At 30.9% G+C, this 17,275-nt stretch overlaps 1 protein-coding gene and 2 pseudogenes across 1 annotated transcript in view; 2 read left to right on the top strand and 1 right to left on the bottom strand.

The window, feature by feature from the left end:
- LOC125820237 (receptor-like protein Cf-9) overlaps nt 1–4,997 on the bottom strand; it is a 78,401-nt gene extending 73,404 nt beyond the window's left edge. Inside the window, exon 1 of the mRNA XM_049499675.1 lies at nt 4,832–4,997. Within this exon, the coding sequence (XP_049355632.1) occupies nt 4,832–4,985 (154 nt within the window). The 5' untranslated portion in view covers nt 4,986–4,997. The remainder of the gene's footprint in view (nt 1–4,831) is intronic.
- Nucleotides 4,998–8,424: 3,427 nt separating this feature from the next.
- LOC125820243 (protein PELPK1-like) lies at nt 8,425–9,691 on the top strand (annotated as a pseudogene).
- A 1,565-nt stretch (nt 9,692–11,256) lies between these two features.
- On the top strand, nt 11,257–15,573 carry LOC125820253 (protein PELPK1-like; annotated as a pseudogene).
- Nucleotides 15,574–17,275: the final 1,702 nt, after the last annotated feature.

Below are 17,275 nucleotides of genomic sequence, written 5' to 3'. Positions count from 1 at the left end.
AGATCTTATGGATAGCCTTGGATTGAGAAATCATACCCTTTCAAAGGTTAGCTTGGACTAGCATAATAGACTTCCGCTTCGTTATGTTGTTGTTAAAGACTTCCGCTTCGTTTTATAAAACTTTGATGTTATTGAAAATGTTTTAAATTTCCGTACCATTTTCTGTTACTTTATGTTATGATATGCTAAGGGGCTTGTATGAGGCCTCTCGGGGTCTCGTACGCCTTGTTACATCTAGGGGGTACCCCTGGGTCGTGACACAACTAACTATCAAACTTTGAAAGGACCCTTAGAATTTGTTTGTAACCCTGTACACACAAACCACATATGCAAATCAATTGTACTCGACGTTCTAGACTCAATGGAATTGTCAAAACATGAATTCGAGGTCTCTTTCACCCGACATCCGTGAAAATCACAAGAAATTAATTCACGCCTGAAATGGGTAAAACAAGCTCGGGATCTCTCAAAAATCAACCAAGACCTCACCTAGGCCTAAAATCATCCCCCGGATCGAATGAAACTCTCGGAATTCCGATTCGAGTATCCGGACCCCGAATGTTGACCAAAGTCAATCCAAAGACTAAATTTCCACAATTTCACAACTTAGAACCTCAAATCCTCAAAAAGACTCAGAAATTGAAATGGACAACTCTCACAGCCTGGTTCCACATTCCGAGACTGATGGAATTCCATTCCGACATTCGAAACTCCAAATGACCCCAAAATTCACTTTCTTAACAACTTAGCCTTTAAAACTCACAAACTTACCAATTCTCAACTTTTAACTCAACGTTCAAAATTAACTTTTCAAACTCAATCACAAAAGGCTCGGGGTCGACATCGGGAGGGGCAAAATGATAAATTCATGAAACTTTCCAAAAATGACCAACCGGATCATTACAGAAGGCGCATGACGGCTTGACCCTTGTAAGGCTCATTTTGTCATGAGCCTTGTAAGACTCGTTCTGTCATGAGCCTTATCCTATAACTTTGACGTTGTTAACGGTGTAACACCAATATTGCCCCTTTGGTTTCATCCCTAAATTGTTTGCCCTTTTAAAATTTTTGATCAATTTTATTTCCCTTTTTGGCTCCGAACTCTCTCCCCAACTACAGTAATAGTTGGAACTGAGAGTTGCCTGAGGCCCATGTTTATATAAAAGAGTTCTGAAATTAAGAAAAAACTATGAAAACATATACATGCAGATATTAGAAATAATCCCAGTTTTAAAATAAATATTTTTAAACTATGCAAAATAATTTATTTTAGCTAAAAGTACTAACTATCTTCTTTTTCTAACGGCTATAAAGTGGTTAGAAATTGCATCCAATCATCTCCTTTTTTCTAACGAATACTAAACACATTTCGTTAAATTTTACTAGTCTTGCTGTTGATATTTCAAAGAGAAATTAGGTATGGAAAATAATTATTCTCCATATACATATCGAATAATCAATCTAATGCATGCACATGTCTTTTGTATTAATAGTACATAAAAATTCAAAGAGAAATTAGGTATATCAAATAATTATTCTCCATATACATATCAAATAATTATTCCTTTCTTCTATTAAAATAAATGACTGATCATACAATTTATTCATATCAAATAATCAAGCAATTCAAAGTTTGGAAAAAGTTGTCATCCTCAAGTCAATGCTCAAATCTTATGGGAAACTTCAAGTTTGGCACATAATTGTTTTTCTAGTCCAAAACATAAAAGAAAACAAGCAAGACACAAAATTTTCATGTCGTTTGATAGAGTGTATTAGAAAAAACAATGCATGTATTAGTTTTGTTTATTATTAGTAATTTAGTATCTTGTTTGGTAAGCATTTGGTATATACTCTGGGATCATTTGATAGGATGTATAATTAAAATAATGTTGAATAAAGTGTATTAGTAATGCATGTATTCATAATGCTTGTATTAAGTAATACTTACATTAATATACTGAGATTATTTCTTATGTAGGTTTGATTTGATGTATTAATAATTAATAAAACGCATTGCATACCTTCAATAAAAAAAATATTTGCTTACAAGTTACAATAATACCCTCCACACTCTTTAGCTTTGGAAAATGGAAAATGTTTTGATAGGAATTTGAAGGGTTATTATGTTGTTAATCAATCTAATGCCGTGTGTTAACCTTTTGTATTAATAGTACATAAAAATTCATGGTATTAATAATACACACCTATAACTGATACAAATTCTCATACTTGAATCAAGAAATGCATACATTTCATCCAATACACACAACATTTATGAATAATTAATATCTTACATAAACTTCATATATCATCAAAGTTCATAACATTCCATTTCTCATGAGCATTCCACCAAATGTTCCTCCAAGCATCTGCATGTTCAAATTTGTTTATTTATTATCTGATTTTTATTTTTACTCAAAGAGAAAGTTAAGTCTTACTATTGCTTCTACTAATTAATTTTGGAAAGAGAAATATGCTTTGGTAGAGCATTCAATTAGTTGTTGAGATAACTAAAGATCAAACAAGAACTTACCTTTGACTTTGCTTCTTCCTTATCTGTCTCATAATAATTTTTTGTTCCAACTTCTCAAAAAATTTGCAAGCCATTTTAGATTTCCAGTTGAGATCATGATATATATAATGGATACTCCAATACATAGCCCACTTCCATATCCCATAAAAGCAGCTTTCCAAAAATCATTTAGAAATTCATAATTGTTTTCTTCATCATCTGACTCATAATCGCTATTATTTGTCTCTGGTGTCCAATTACTTCCACAACCTTTCGAAACTGGGAATCCTCTTAATCCATCATTACCTTCATATGAATTATTTTGAAATGTAGCAAATTGATGTCCTTGAGGAATGCATCCTTGGAGATGATTGTGAGAGAGATTTAAGAATGAAAGAAATGTAAGACCAACAAGTTGTTGTGGTATCTCTCCCGAAAGCTGGTTGAATGAAAGATCCAATGATTCGACTAAAGATAAACTTTCAAGTGATGATGGTATATTACCTTGCAATCTGTTATGAGACAAATTTAGCACCCGAAGTGCAATGAGATCTCCCAAACTACTTGGAATATTTCCTTCAAATTTGTTACTTGAAAGATCAATAGTTATGAAAATTGTCGAAATTCTATCCAGATCATACTCCATTCCCTTCGTTGAAACTGTTACAGAATCATTGTAATCTCTCTCTCCAGATTTACCAAGATATGTTGGTACCTTCGTTGTTTTATCAATTGTCCTCATGGCTTTCAATTTTTGAAATAGACTAGTCGACAAGTTTCCTGTGAAACCATTGTAAGAGAGATCTATGATTCGAAGCTCAGAAAACATGTTTTCATTACTTAAAGCTCTAATTGTCCCATGTAATTTGTTCGACCTCAAGCTTAAAACTTTCAAATTTGACAAATTTTCAAACCATATTGGGAATGTGTCGCTAAAGTGATTGTCTCCTAAATCAAGAATTTCCAAGTTTTTGCAATTGGCTAAAGATCGGGGGATTTTTCCTTCTAATTCATTGTCATGCAAGTCTAAGCTTCTGAGTACACTTCCATTGCTAAAAGTTTCTGGAAGAGTCCCATAAAGATTGTTTTGGTGGATATCCAAAACCTCAAGATGACCACCCATGTTGCCAAAACATTGTGGAATTTCTCCCTTCAAATTGTTTCTACCCAAATCTAAAATCCTTAGTGACGTTAGATTGCAAATAGACGAAGGGATATCTTCACCGAGATTATTATCTTCTATTTTCAATACCTCGAGTCCACTAATATTGACTAGACATTGCGGAATTTCTCCCCTCAAGTTGTTTCTCCCCAAATACACCACTTCCAATTTCATCAAATTGCAGAAAGATGAAGGAATTTTCTTAGTGAGATTGTTGTTGTGGAGATACATCCATTGCAAGTTTCTCAATTTGCCCAAGGAATCCGGAATTGAACCAATGAGTTGATTAATATTTAAATACATAGTAACAAGTCTTCCTATATTCCCCAACTCACTTGGAATCGAACCAGAAAGGTTGTTAGCAAAGAGAGACAAAAGATACAACTCATTCAAATTCCCCAAAGAAGTAGGAATAGAACCACTAAGAAAATTAGTAGAGAAATCTAAATAACTAAGAGTCCTTAGGTAACCTATTTCTTCAGGAATGGAGCCAGAAAGGTTATTCTGATAAAGGTACAGAACAGAAAGGCTGGTCAAATTTCCCAATGAAGCAGGAATAACACCACTTAGAGAATTCTTAGCCAAAACTAGTTGACTAAGAGACCTTAAACAACCTATTTCTTCAGGAATGGAGCCAGAAAGGTTATTCTCCTGAAGATACAGAATAGAAAGGCTGGTCAAGTTTCCCAATAAAGCAGGAATAAACCCTGAAAGATGATTCCCATTAAGAAACAAACTAGATAAGTTGGTCAAATTTCCCAATGAAGTAGGAATAGAACCATTAAGAGAATTAGTACCCAAATCTAGAGAAGTAAGAGACCTTAAATAACCTATTTCTATAGGAATCGAGCCAGAAAGATTATTCTGATAAAGAGACAAAATAGACAAGTTGGTTAAATTACTCAATGAGGCAGGAATGGAACCATTTAAAAGGTTGCCATAGATGTTAATATTCTGGAGCTTTGCTAGTGAGCCGATTTGTAATGGGATTGTGCCTGAAATCATATTGGTGTGCAAGTCAAGATAGACAAGATTAGTGAGATTACTAATTTCAGGTGGGATAGTTCCAGAGAGATTATTCACACTAAGATCAACATATTCAAGAAAAGGGAGAGTCGAAAATGGAAAATCATAGAGTGTACTGATGACACGAGCACCTTGAATATCCAACTTGCTTACCCTACCATTTAAGCACGTAACTCCATACCAATCCCCACACGCATTAGAACTCTGTGTCCATGAAGCCAATAAGGAATTAGTCTGGTTCTTGAAAGTTACTTTCCATTTTAGGAGGGCAATTGCTTCCTCCATGGAAGCGAAAGTAACCGTAAAGAGATATAAGATAATGAGAAATTCAACTATTTTGGGAATCATCATCAAATATATTGATATGCAATTTTCTTGGATTATTTTCCTTTTGATGAACTTGTGTAGTGTACACAATTATTTATATTGTAGAGAACTTTTTTTAAGGTATTGCTAGTCAATGACAAGTCAGTATTATTATAATAATAATAATTTTAATAAAATTATATATCCTATTGGACAATAGTTTCTTTTAGTCAAGCATAAGAAGCCAAATGAATAGAGAAATATTATTCTTAATTTAGACCAGCGTCATATATACGACAGATACTTGTGATTTTTATTTTAATCTTTTCTAATAGATATGATTGTTATAACAACAAATACTCCGTTTTCATCAACCAACAAAGAGTTGGATTTAGTCAAGCATAAGAAGTCAAATAAGTAGGTAGGAAAACATTATACTTCTTCTGTTCCTTTTTAGTTATCAGGGTGCCCTTTTCGAGAGTGAATTTGATTAATTTTCAAAATTAAATTAAATTACATTTAAAATAAAATTTTAGATATTTAAAAGCTATACGAAAAATATTATAAATTGTAACTTTTTTCATACCTATAAGATGAAAAAATACATCTTAAAATATTTATCAAAATTTATATCATTTGACTTTCAAAAAGAAAATTATGACAATTAAAAAGAAATGGAGAAAGTAACTTGCAAACGGGTCTAGTCATTGGTCTCCTTTTGTATTTAATTTATTTTGTCTAAAGATATAAAATGTATTTTGTTGGTATTGAGAGATTTGTTTCTGTAGCCCTTCACAATTATTTTTTTAATTTTTAGATTTATTTTTTCTGAAAGATGTTTATTTTTATATATAAAAGATCATTTCTCAACTCAATGCACAAGTGTTGTTTCGTGAATTATCGGCCGGCCGGGTCAATATTAATAATATTGCACTCAACTACACTGTCATATTTACGTACAAATCACGTAAGAGTCATAGAATAAGTTATGTATAGATGATATTTAATGAAAAATTATATAAATACACAACTTAAATATTATAATCTCTAAAATTTCTTATCATTTAAAAAATTACAAAAATTCCTTCTTGGATACATCCGTATCCCCTCTCGGATACATCCCTATTCCCTCTCAGATACAATCATTCCCTCTCGGATATATCCCTATTCACTCTTGTATACATCCCTATCCCCTCTCGGATACAGCCCTATCCCCTCTCAGATACATTCCTATCCACTCTCGTATAAATCCCTATCCTCTCTTGGATGCATCCATCCCATAAAGTAATGTATCATTTGTAATGTAATCCGAGAGCAATGAAAAATTCAAAATTTTTGTATTTGGGAAAATTTCTGAAATAAAATGTAATTAACCCCTAAATGCATGTGGTTTCAATAAGTTTCCCAATAATTAATCCTATGAAAACTAGGCCACAAATAAACCAAATCAATTAAGAAGATTAAACATTTATCTTTTAGGTTTTCTTCATCTCAATTTTTGTGACTCTGTTTGAATCGACATAAAATTTAAGATTTTTTTTAAAAAAAGTTTGTGATCTAAAACTCTTGTTGATTAGTCATATGACTATAAGTTATTTCATTAAGGGTGAATAGAAAGTTTAAATTTAAATTATTTTCAGAAGGTGACAATCATTTGATGATGGACTAAAAAATAAATTATGTCACGTAAATTGGAACATGAAAGTAATTGAATATGAGTTGCTTCTTATAACATGTAATTTCTTTTTCTAGTTCGAGTTTCAATTGTTTTATCATTTAATTAAATTATATTGTATTTTCAATATTTCCAGAGGATTGTTTATTTCAATTGAATACAAATTCTATTTATTGAGAGTTTCTGTAGTTTTCATCTATTCTTCCAGCAATTGCCAATTTATTCACTTACTATTAATAACAACACTCTGGAACATAACAACTATCAAATACTTCAAAAATAGGTAACTAAGGATTATATTGGGTGCATTTCCTAATATATGACGATTTCTATTGTTACAAACATACAATTCTTGGGAGATAAAGAAATAAAGCAAACCAAATAGTGAATCATTTTAATCAGATAAAGAGAAACTCGGAGATAAATATTATCCTACTTAAGATAAAATGTCACGGATTTTTCATAAGCCCTTCAATATTATTGTATAGGTGCATTTGATCTATATTGCAGAAGTTTTGAGCTCAAAGTATGAATTTTTTTTGAATCCAGAACTTCTTAAATATTTTGAGAAATTTTTAAAAATAATTTGATTAACTCAGTTATCTTTTTGGTAGGGCGTTCAATCCTAGGGAATGGATTAATATATCATAGATCACTTCTTTCCTAAAAATAGATACGATGTTAATTTGAGGTAATAACCAAAAACATTAAATATATGACATTAAAAACAATAACTTCTAATTTATCCTGTTTATATCAAGAACTAATAAAACCCAAAATATTGTAATTCTTAGTAATGAAAAGTATGTATGGTACAACATTTTTCAGTTAATTTGTCAAAACGGGTTTGCTTAAAGCAGCTTACATCTCATGTATGATTTGCAAGATATTGCAATGAGCGGATTTATTATGTGTACGCCCAAAGAGTAGCAACTATAAATTAATCCGAAAATTTCCAAAAAAAAGAAAAAGAAAAAAAAAAAATTTAAAAGTATGGTGTCATATTGATGTGGAATATAAGTCGTGCTCAACAAGTACATATAACTAATGGGCGCCAAATAATGAACAATATTTGCTAGGCCTACACATATCTCAACTTTTTAAAAAAACTAATTTAATCAAATTTTCAATTAGGGTGTGCATTTGGTTTTTCACTATTCGGTTTGGATTTTTCGGTTTTTGGTTTGTAAAAGTGTAACCCAATCCGATCCAAAATAAATTTGGTTTGGTTTGGTTTTCCTTTATTCGGTTAGGCTTTTTTCGGTATTTTGGTTTTTATTTTTTTAATCCAAAACCAAACCAAAAAAATAGACAAGTAATTTATTAATCCAAAACCAATCCGAAAAACCAAAAAACCAAAAAACCAATCCAAATAAAAATTCGGTTTGATTTGGTTTGGTTATTCGGTTTAATCTGAATAGTGCACACCCCTATTTTCAATATAACAAAAAAGAAAAAAAAAAACGAGAACAACATTTTTGGAAGTTAATAAAAAAATTGGATTAAAATTTTAAAAATAGGTGATTAAAATTGTTCATGGCTTCCCACTATCTCAAAACCTTAGTGGAACAGCATTAACCAAAAAATGGCAAAATCTTTGATATGTTTGGATTATTTAATTTTTAAATCATCATATTACCATCTTAGTTATGCTATATAAACTCCTAATTCCTCCATTCTAAAACACACAAGAAAAAGAAAAACAAACAAATATCTAGACTTAGAATCCAATAATTCTTCTGAATGGGAAGCCAAATGAAGAAGCAATGGCTTCAATTTGCTTGTGCTTTGGCATTTTTCTTGATTGCCACATGCACTATGGCTTATTCACCTTATAATTCTTATGAATCATCAGATTCAACATCTAATAAAGTACCAAACACAGTAGTCAAAAGTGAAGGCTTCAAGGTACCCTCAGAGTCAGAAAAGGAATATAAGTCGTCATTTTGTCAAAAAAAGATTACTACAAGAAGCCATCAGTTTCAGAAGATAACTATAAGAAAGTACCCTTTGTTCCCGAACACGAATCATTCTTGCCAAAGAATGATTACTACAAGAAGCCATTATTTTCAGAAAATAACTACAAGAAAGAGTCATATGTTCCTGAGGTACCCTCAATGGCTAAACCAGAATATAAGGAGTCATTTTTGCCAAAATTTGACTACTTCAAGAAGCCATCATTTTCAGAAGATAACTACAAGAAGGCGTCATATGTTCCAGAGGTACCCTCGATGGCTAAACCAGAATATAAGGAGTCATTTTTTCCAAAATTTGACTACTTCAAGAAGCCATTAGTTCCAGAAGATAACTACAAGAAGGCATCATATGTTCCAGAGGTACCCACAAAGCCTAAACCGGAATACAAGGTACCATCTTTGCCAAAGAATGACTACTATAAGAAGCCATCAGTTCCAGAAGATAATTACAAAAAGGTATCATATGTTCCAAAGGTGCCCTTAGTGCCTAAAGAAGAATACAAGGTACCTTCTTTGCCAAAGAATGATTACTACAAGAAGCCATCAATTCCAGAAGATAACTACAAAAAGGTACCATTTGTTCCAGAGGTGCCCTCATTGACTAAAGAGGAATACAAGGTGCCTTCTTTGCCAAAAAATAACTACTACAAGAAGCCATTAGTTTCAGAAGATAACTACAAAAAGGTGTCATATGTTCTAAAGGTACCCTCAGTGCCTAAAGAAGAATACAAGGTACCTTCTTTACCAAAGAATGATTACTACAAGAAGTCATCAGTTCCAGAAGAAAACTACAAAAAGGTACCATTTGTTCCAAAGGTGCCCTCAGTTCCTAAAGAAGAATACAAGGTGCCTTCTTTGCCAAAAAATGACTACTACAAGAAGCCATCGATTTCAGAAGATAACTACAAAAGGTGTCATATGTTCCAAAGGTGCCCTCAGTGCCTAAAGAAGAATACAAGGTGCCTTCTTTGTCAAAGAGTGACTACTACAAGAAGCCATCACCTTCTCCATCACCACCACCTCCATATTATTAAATTTCCATCTTTCATGTTCAACATGGATGTTTCATTTTAGTCCTTCTCCAGCTCAACATATATAACCCATAGGGTTCTCATATTATGAGTTAGAAGGCATGATATCAAAATTTGTATTTATTTATTTATTTTTCCTTTTCCTACTTCGGTTTGTAATTGTTTTGTCATTTAAATTCTATATTTTGAGCGAGAAATTTATTTCAATTGAATACAAGTTCTTTTTATTGAGAGTTTATGTAGTTTTCATCTATTCTTCCATCAATTACCAATTTGTTCACTTACTATTAATAACAAAACTCTGGAACATAACAACAATCAAATAATATTTCAAAAATAGGTTACTAAGGATTATATTGGGTGAATCGCCTGATAAATTACTCAATAGAATTGGAAAGAAGAAAGAAACGATCTCTATTGTTATAAACATACAATTCTTGGGAGATAAAGAAATAAAGCGAACCATTTCATTCAGATAAAGAAAAACTCGACGATAAATATTACACTACTTAAGATAAAATGTCACAAATTTTTCATTATCCCTTCAATATTTATCATTTTGTTATTGTTTAGGTGCATTTGATCTATATTGCAGAAGTTCTATTCTTAAAGTATGAAATTTTTTAAAGCCAGCACTTCTAAAATATTTTGAGAGTGTTTTTTTAAAAAAAAAATTGATTGACTCAATTAACTTTGTGGTAGGGTTTGATCCTAGGGAAGATTGAAGTAATATCTCATATATAGAGCACTTTTTTTCTTAAAAATAGATCATACACGACGCAAATTTGAATCAATTTGAGTTAATAACCAAAAACATCAAATATATGACATTAAAACAATAGCTTCTAATTTTTTCCTGTTTGTATCAAGAAGAACTAATCGAACCCAAAATATTGTCATTCTTGGTAATGAAAAGTATTCATGGTATCTCGCAAGGATAAGAGAGGAAAGAGATCGATTTCTTCTGCCAACGTATGCTTTTTCAACTGATTTGTCACAACAGGCTTGCTCAGAGTTACTTACATCTCATGTATGATTTGTATGATATTGCACATAAGCGGATTTATTCAATGTGCATCCAAAAAATAGCAACTGCGATTTTAAAAAAAAAAGTGTGGTGCCATGATGTGGATTATAAGTCGTGCACAACAAGTACATATAATTAATGGACACCAAATAATGAACAATATCTTTTAGGCCTACACATATCTCAACTTTTAAAAACTAGTAATTTAATCAAATTTTCACTATACCAACAAAAAAAAAAGAACAACATTCTTGGAAGTCAATAAAAAATTGGATTAAAACTTTAAAAATAGGTGAGTCAAACAAATGTGTATGAATTGATCATGGCTTCCCATTATCTCAAAACCTTAGTGGAACAGTACTAACCAAAAAATGGCAAAATATTTGATATGTTTGGATTATTTATATTTTTAGAGCATCCAAATTAAATAACCAAATCACCATCTTAGTTATGTTATATAAACTCCTAATTCCTCCATTCTAAAACACACTAGAAAAAGAAAAATAAACAAATATCTAGCTTTAGAATCCAATTCTTCTCAATGGGAAGCCAAATGAAGAAGCAATGGCTTCAATTTGCTTGTGCTTTGGCATTTTTCTTAATTGCTACCTGCACTATGGCATATTCACCTTATTCTTATGAATCATCATATTCAACATACAATAAAGTACCTGTTGACACCCAATTTTGACCGTCCACGATAGGAATTAATTTTCGAGCTTCTTAAAATTCCAAACGATTTGAAATAATTTACTTTATAAAATTCAAAATATTTTTCAAGTTATTTTAAATAGTTTTGTCACTTTTTATAATTTTTAGGTAATATACATATTTTACATAATTATGTATATAAATTTAGTATTTTATGAATATTCAAAAATCGTCTAAAAAAATAATAATTTAGTTTTAATTAAATATCTGGTTAATTATTTTAGTTATATAATAGTTTATATCTTAAATTAATTAGTTTATAACTATATTAATTATTTTATTTGTTGAAATAAAGAAGCTTATTAATTAATTTGTATTGCACTTTTAGCCATTTTCTTGCCATACCTCTAACCCATTTAGACACCAAGTGTTGGGCCCTTTTCTCTCCATTTACCAGCAGCCCATAACCCAGGCACATTCCCAATACAAAATAATAAAAAAACCCATCAAATATAACAATATAATACATCAGCAGCAATTATACAATACAACAATTCAAAACAGTACCCACCGTGACCCCTGTTTGTTCTTCTTCCTCGCGTGAAACCCAGAATCGCGCACTAGATGCGAACCCTACCCAAATCACGTGCTCTCTCCCTCTCTCCTTATCCTCTCGTGCAACAGTATTCCCGAATCATCCAGGTGTCTCCATCTCGCGCCTCAATCGTCCTTGCTCAAGAAATCAAGGGCTCTCAATTTCAATCCGTTGAGGGAATTGTACAATTTTGTACAGAAATCCAACGGCTCCTTTTATCAATCCTTTGGAAATTGTACGAATTCCAGCTGTTGGAACCGGATCCTTTCAAAGGAATTCAAATTTTGAATTCAATAATTCAATCCTCTTTCCCTCCCGAATGTGCCCTAATTTCAGCTATAAATAGCCCTCTTCCCTTTATTTGTTGGGGGTTGGACCAAGAATAGATATAGAGAGTATACAGATATATACGAATATGGAGTGATACGGAAGGGCACACTAGATATAGAAGTCAAAATTAATTCAAACGGAGAGTGAAAACAAAGGAAGATCAAGTACTCTTAATGTTTGAAGCCATAGGTTCTTAAGTCTAGATTTTAGTCTCTGTCCCTGTTCATTGGAATCAGTTCAAGGGTGGTGGTGGAAATCAGTCCAAGCTTCGTTTGTCCCGGAACGCTGCTCCGAAGAAGGTAACCTCTCCCCCCTCTTAAATTTGTTTTGTCCTTCCGACTAAATTCAGATGTATATTAAGTAGATTTAGTTCGCTTTGTGATTCGATTCGATGATTTGTTGTTTCCTATGATCTGTTTCTTTATGAAAGACATGGTTATGTATTGTTTAAAAATGGATAAATTTAATATTGTATCCCTAGTTTCTGTCTCTTTCCCTTTTCCTCATGGTATAATGTATAGCATCTAGGATACAAATCAATTTAAGTATTACATGTCATTGTGCTTTAATCTCATGCTATTTTGAAAAGGGATAGGTTGATGTATCCTATTAAATTTACCAAGAGTTTCCCCTCTTTCCGTAGCTTATAGATATGTGGTGGTTTGGTGCAAGCTTAATTAGTTTGTCGAGCTTTAGGTTGTTTGCTTCTATGTATTGTTCTTGAATGTTACCTAATGCCTTGAGCTCTAGAGTTTTAATGCTTAGTATAGCCAAGAATAGCTTGTTTAGTTCTTTGCCGGTTTAAAATATACATACATACATATATATATATATACATACATATATATATATATATATATATATATATATATATATATATATATATATATTTCAATACACCCTTGGTAAGTCTTAATGATCAAAAATTAATAGCACTGCCCAATATAGTTTCTCGTAGCAAGATTGTGTTTGTTTCTAATTTTCTTGCCAGGTTATTTGGTCATATTGATGTCCACTTATCTTTGATTAAATGTGTTGGAAGATATATTCATCCTAAGAAGGGCCTTAGGGACTAAAATGTGTTAGCACTGTTGAATTATTTTCCTTTAGACTTTTGTCATAATTTAAGAAATGTCATTATTTATTTGAATTAATTAATGTGATCCTTATTATGTTCTTTTCTTTTGTTGCATACGAATCTCCCATGAGTCAATCGGATTCTATTCGGCATTCCTTAATGGGCCTTGAAGGCCCAAGTCCCTATCTATTCGGGTCTACTCCATCGAATTAGGAGCAAAGTGTGTGAATTTTTGAGTTGGAAGTTTAACATGGATTTCGGAAAGTCCAAAAGCAGTCTGTATACACGTTATATATAGAGGAATATGCAAAATATATGCAGAATATACAAGGATATACAGGTCAAATGTAGAAATACTAGGCATAAATTCGAAATACAGGTGCTGGGAGTTGACGCGGGCTGTATACACTAGATATACATCCTAAGATACAGGAAACGGGGTTGATATACGAGCTGAATGCACTGATATACAATCAGTGTATACGCTGTTTTTGGACACGAAAATGGGCCAAAGTCCCTTATTTTTTGGGTAAAATTTAGAATAGGACAGGTTCAAGATTTGGGAATTTGGGCCAAAGGCCCGAATTTAATATTTCCTTCCTTTGCTTTTTATTTGTATTTGACTAACGCTTTTATTTGGTTCATGGTTTAATTTGATTAAATTCCCCAAGATAGTCATTTCACTTATTTTTTATATATATATATATATATATATATATATATATATATATATACACTTAGCTTTAATTTTATTATTTATCTTGTCACTTAGGTTATTTTTCCCTTAGAAAAACCCCCCTTTAGTCCTACTTTCCCTAAGATAATTAAAATGATAATAATCATAATAATGAAAATAAAAATAAATGATAATAATAAAAAATGAGTTTCCTTTTACTTGGTTAAACTTTCAAAAATTAGTCAAAGTCACTTTTAGTCAAATCGCCGGTCAACCGCAAGTTAGCGGGCATTCCGAGGGCCTAACACCTTCTCGGAATGTACATTGAACTTCGAACCCTTTTATTTTCAATTGATTTTATCTGTTTAAATCTTTTGAAAACCTTTAATTTTTTCTTGATTTTTTTTACTAAAAATTAAGTGGCGACTCTGTTCTTTTTCGAAATTCGATTTCTCTTAAACCATAAGTTTAATCGACTTTTCGAAAACTCAGTCATTTTCCTTGTATATATCCTTTTTAAATAAAACAGTACCAACCACAATAGTCAAAAGTGAAGACTTCAAGGTACCCTCAGAGTCGGAAAAGGAATATATAAGTCGTCATTTTGGCCAAAGAATGATTACTACAAGAAGCCATCAGTTTTAGAAGATAACTATAAGAAAGTACCTTTCGTTCCCGAACATGAATTATTCTTGCCAAAGAATGACTACTACAAGAACCCATCATTTTCGGAAGATAACAACAAGAAGGAGCCATATGTTCGAGAGGTACCCTCGATGGCTAAACAAGAATATAAGGAGCCATTTTCCCCAAAATTTGACTACTTCAAGAAGCCATCAGTTCAGAAAGATAACGACAAGAAGGCGTCATATGTTCCAGAGGCACCTTCGATGGCTAAACCAGAATATAAGGAGTCATTTTTTCCAAAATTTGACTACTTCAAGAAGCCGTTAGTTCCAGAAGATAACTACAAGAAGGTGTCATATGTTCCAAAGGTATCCACAGAGCCTAAAGCGGAATACAAGGTACCATCTTTGCCAAAGAATGACTACTATAAGAAGCCATCAGTTCCAGAAGACAAGTACAAGAAGGCATCATATGTTCCAGAGGTACCCTCAATGGCTAAACCTAAATATAAGGAGTCATTTTTGCCAAAATTTGACTACTTTAAGAAGCCATTAGTTTCATAAGATAGCTACAAAAAGGTGTCATATATTCCCAAGGTGCCCTCAGTGCATAAAGAAGAATACAAATTGTCTTCTTTACCAAAGAATGATTACTACAAGAAACCATTAGTTCCAGAAGATAACTACAAAAGGTGCCATTTGTTCCAAAGGTGCCCTCAATGACTAAATATGATTACAAAGTGCCTTCTTTGCCAAAAAATGACTACTACAAGAAGACATCAGTTCCAAAAGATAACTACAAAAAGGTGTCATTTGTTCCAAAGGTACCTTCATTGCCTAAAAAAGAATACAAGGTGCCTTCTTTGTCACCTTCTCCATCACCACCACCTCCATATTATTAAATTCCCATATTTCATGTTCAACATGCATGTCTCATTTAAGTCCTCCAGCTCAACATATATAACCCATAGGGTTCTCATATTATAAGTTAGAAGGCATGGTATCAAAATTTGTATTTCTTTATTTATTTATTTTTCCTTTTCTTACTTCGGTTTGTAACTGTGTTGTCTTTTAAATTCAACTAGTATACGTACCCACACGTTGCGTGGATGTTTAAAATATAGTAATATTTTTAAAATTTAGAAATAACTAAACAAATTATTATTGAGTAACAAAAGTGCATGTATAATTAAAAAAAATAGCGTTTTAATTGTATATATACAATTAATGCTAACAAAATTTTACACTAATTTATGTGCTATAAGTGTATGTTCGTTAAAGACAATAAACGTTATTCTAACAATTTCTCTTTCTTCTAGTATAATGAAGATGAATATATAGCATGTCTGGTGTGTGTTCAATTGAAAATTGTCCTAAGTAATTAAATTTATAAATTCATAGATCAATCTAAAATCTAGTATTAAAATTTTTGTCTCTACTTTTAGCTAAAATCTAAATATAATATACAAAGCATATTGCAACCTTTTTAGCACTAATCTTATCTTTATATAACAAAAAAAAAAAGTTAAAATTATTATTTTTATTGATAAGTTTAAAAGATTTAAAAATCTACAAATTAATTAATTAATAAATAAAGTTTAGATGAAGTGGGAGAGAAATGGGAGAGTAGACTACGTGCATTTAGTTGATTTGTAATTTTTTAGTTTTTTTTTAATTAATAAATTATTATTTTTAAAAAGTCTGAAAATTATTAATAATATATAACTATTAGTTTTTTGTTTTTGGCGGTTTTATGTGACAGATAATTATTTATCAAATTAAAATTAATATTTTCTTGGAGATAATTTTTAAAAAAATACTAAAAATTTGATAATTATTTAATGATGACATGTGACATATTTTGTAAAATACAGATTTATAATATTTTCAATTTATTCTTTTTAAGAAATGATAATTTGAAAACATTTTTGTTGAAGACATGTTTTTCTTATTTACAAAATACTGATTTGAAACATTTCTTTTGTCTTTTCTATTGTATAAGTAGAAGATTAATACATACATATATATATATATATATATATATATATATATAGGAATTTTATGGATGATTTAGGTTAGTTTTTTTTTTTTTTATGTTTAACTTATTTTAAAAAAAATATTTTACCTACATATTTTTAACTATTCCTTTATTATAGTTTTCTTTTTCTTCTTTTTTCGTAATTGTTTTGATTTTTTTTTTAATCATGACATTTTTTAATTCATTATCTAATCAAATAGTTAATTTTATTGTTTATAAGTTTTTTATCCATTTATACTTTGTTATAAAACTATCAAGTGACTTGATATTAGATTGCCACTTAGAAGAGAATAACAATTTTATAATTTTTTGAAATCATCATTACTAATTATAATAATATTTTTGTTTAATGTAATGTGCATAACTTTTGAATATTATCAACCGGAAAAATGATTTTTCGCACATTATTGTTACATTATAGAATTATTATAATAACTACACCACAAATTGAGATCAAAATATTTTAATTTCAAAATTATTAACCATATATAAAAAATTCAATATACATTATTTTGATGTTAAGATTAATAAGAATAGTTGCAAATTATGTTATCACTATAAAGAAT

The sequence above is a fragment of the Solanum verrucosum genome, unplaced genomic scaffold, assembly GCF_900185275.1.
Source record: "Solanum verrucosum unplaced genomic scaffold, falcon-dt-bn FXZP01000229.1, whole genome shotgun sequence".
NCBI lineage: Eukaryota > Viridiplantae > Streptophyta > Magnoliopsida > Solanales > Solanaceae > Solanum > Solanum verrucosum.
Note: the sequence above shows the minus strand (reverse complement) of the source record. Positions and strands in the feature narration are given on the sequence as shown.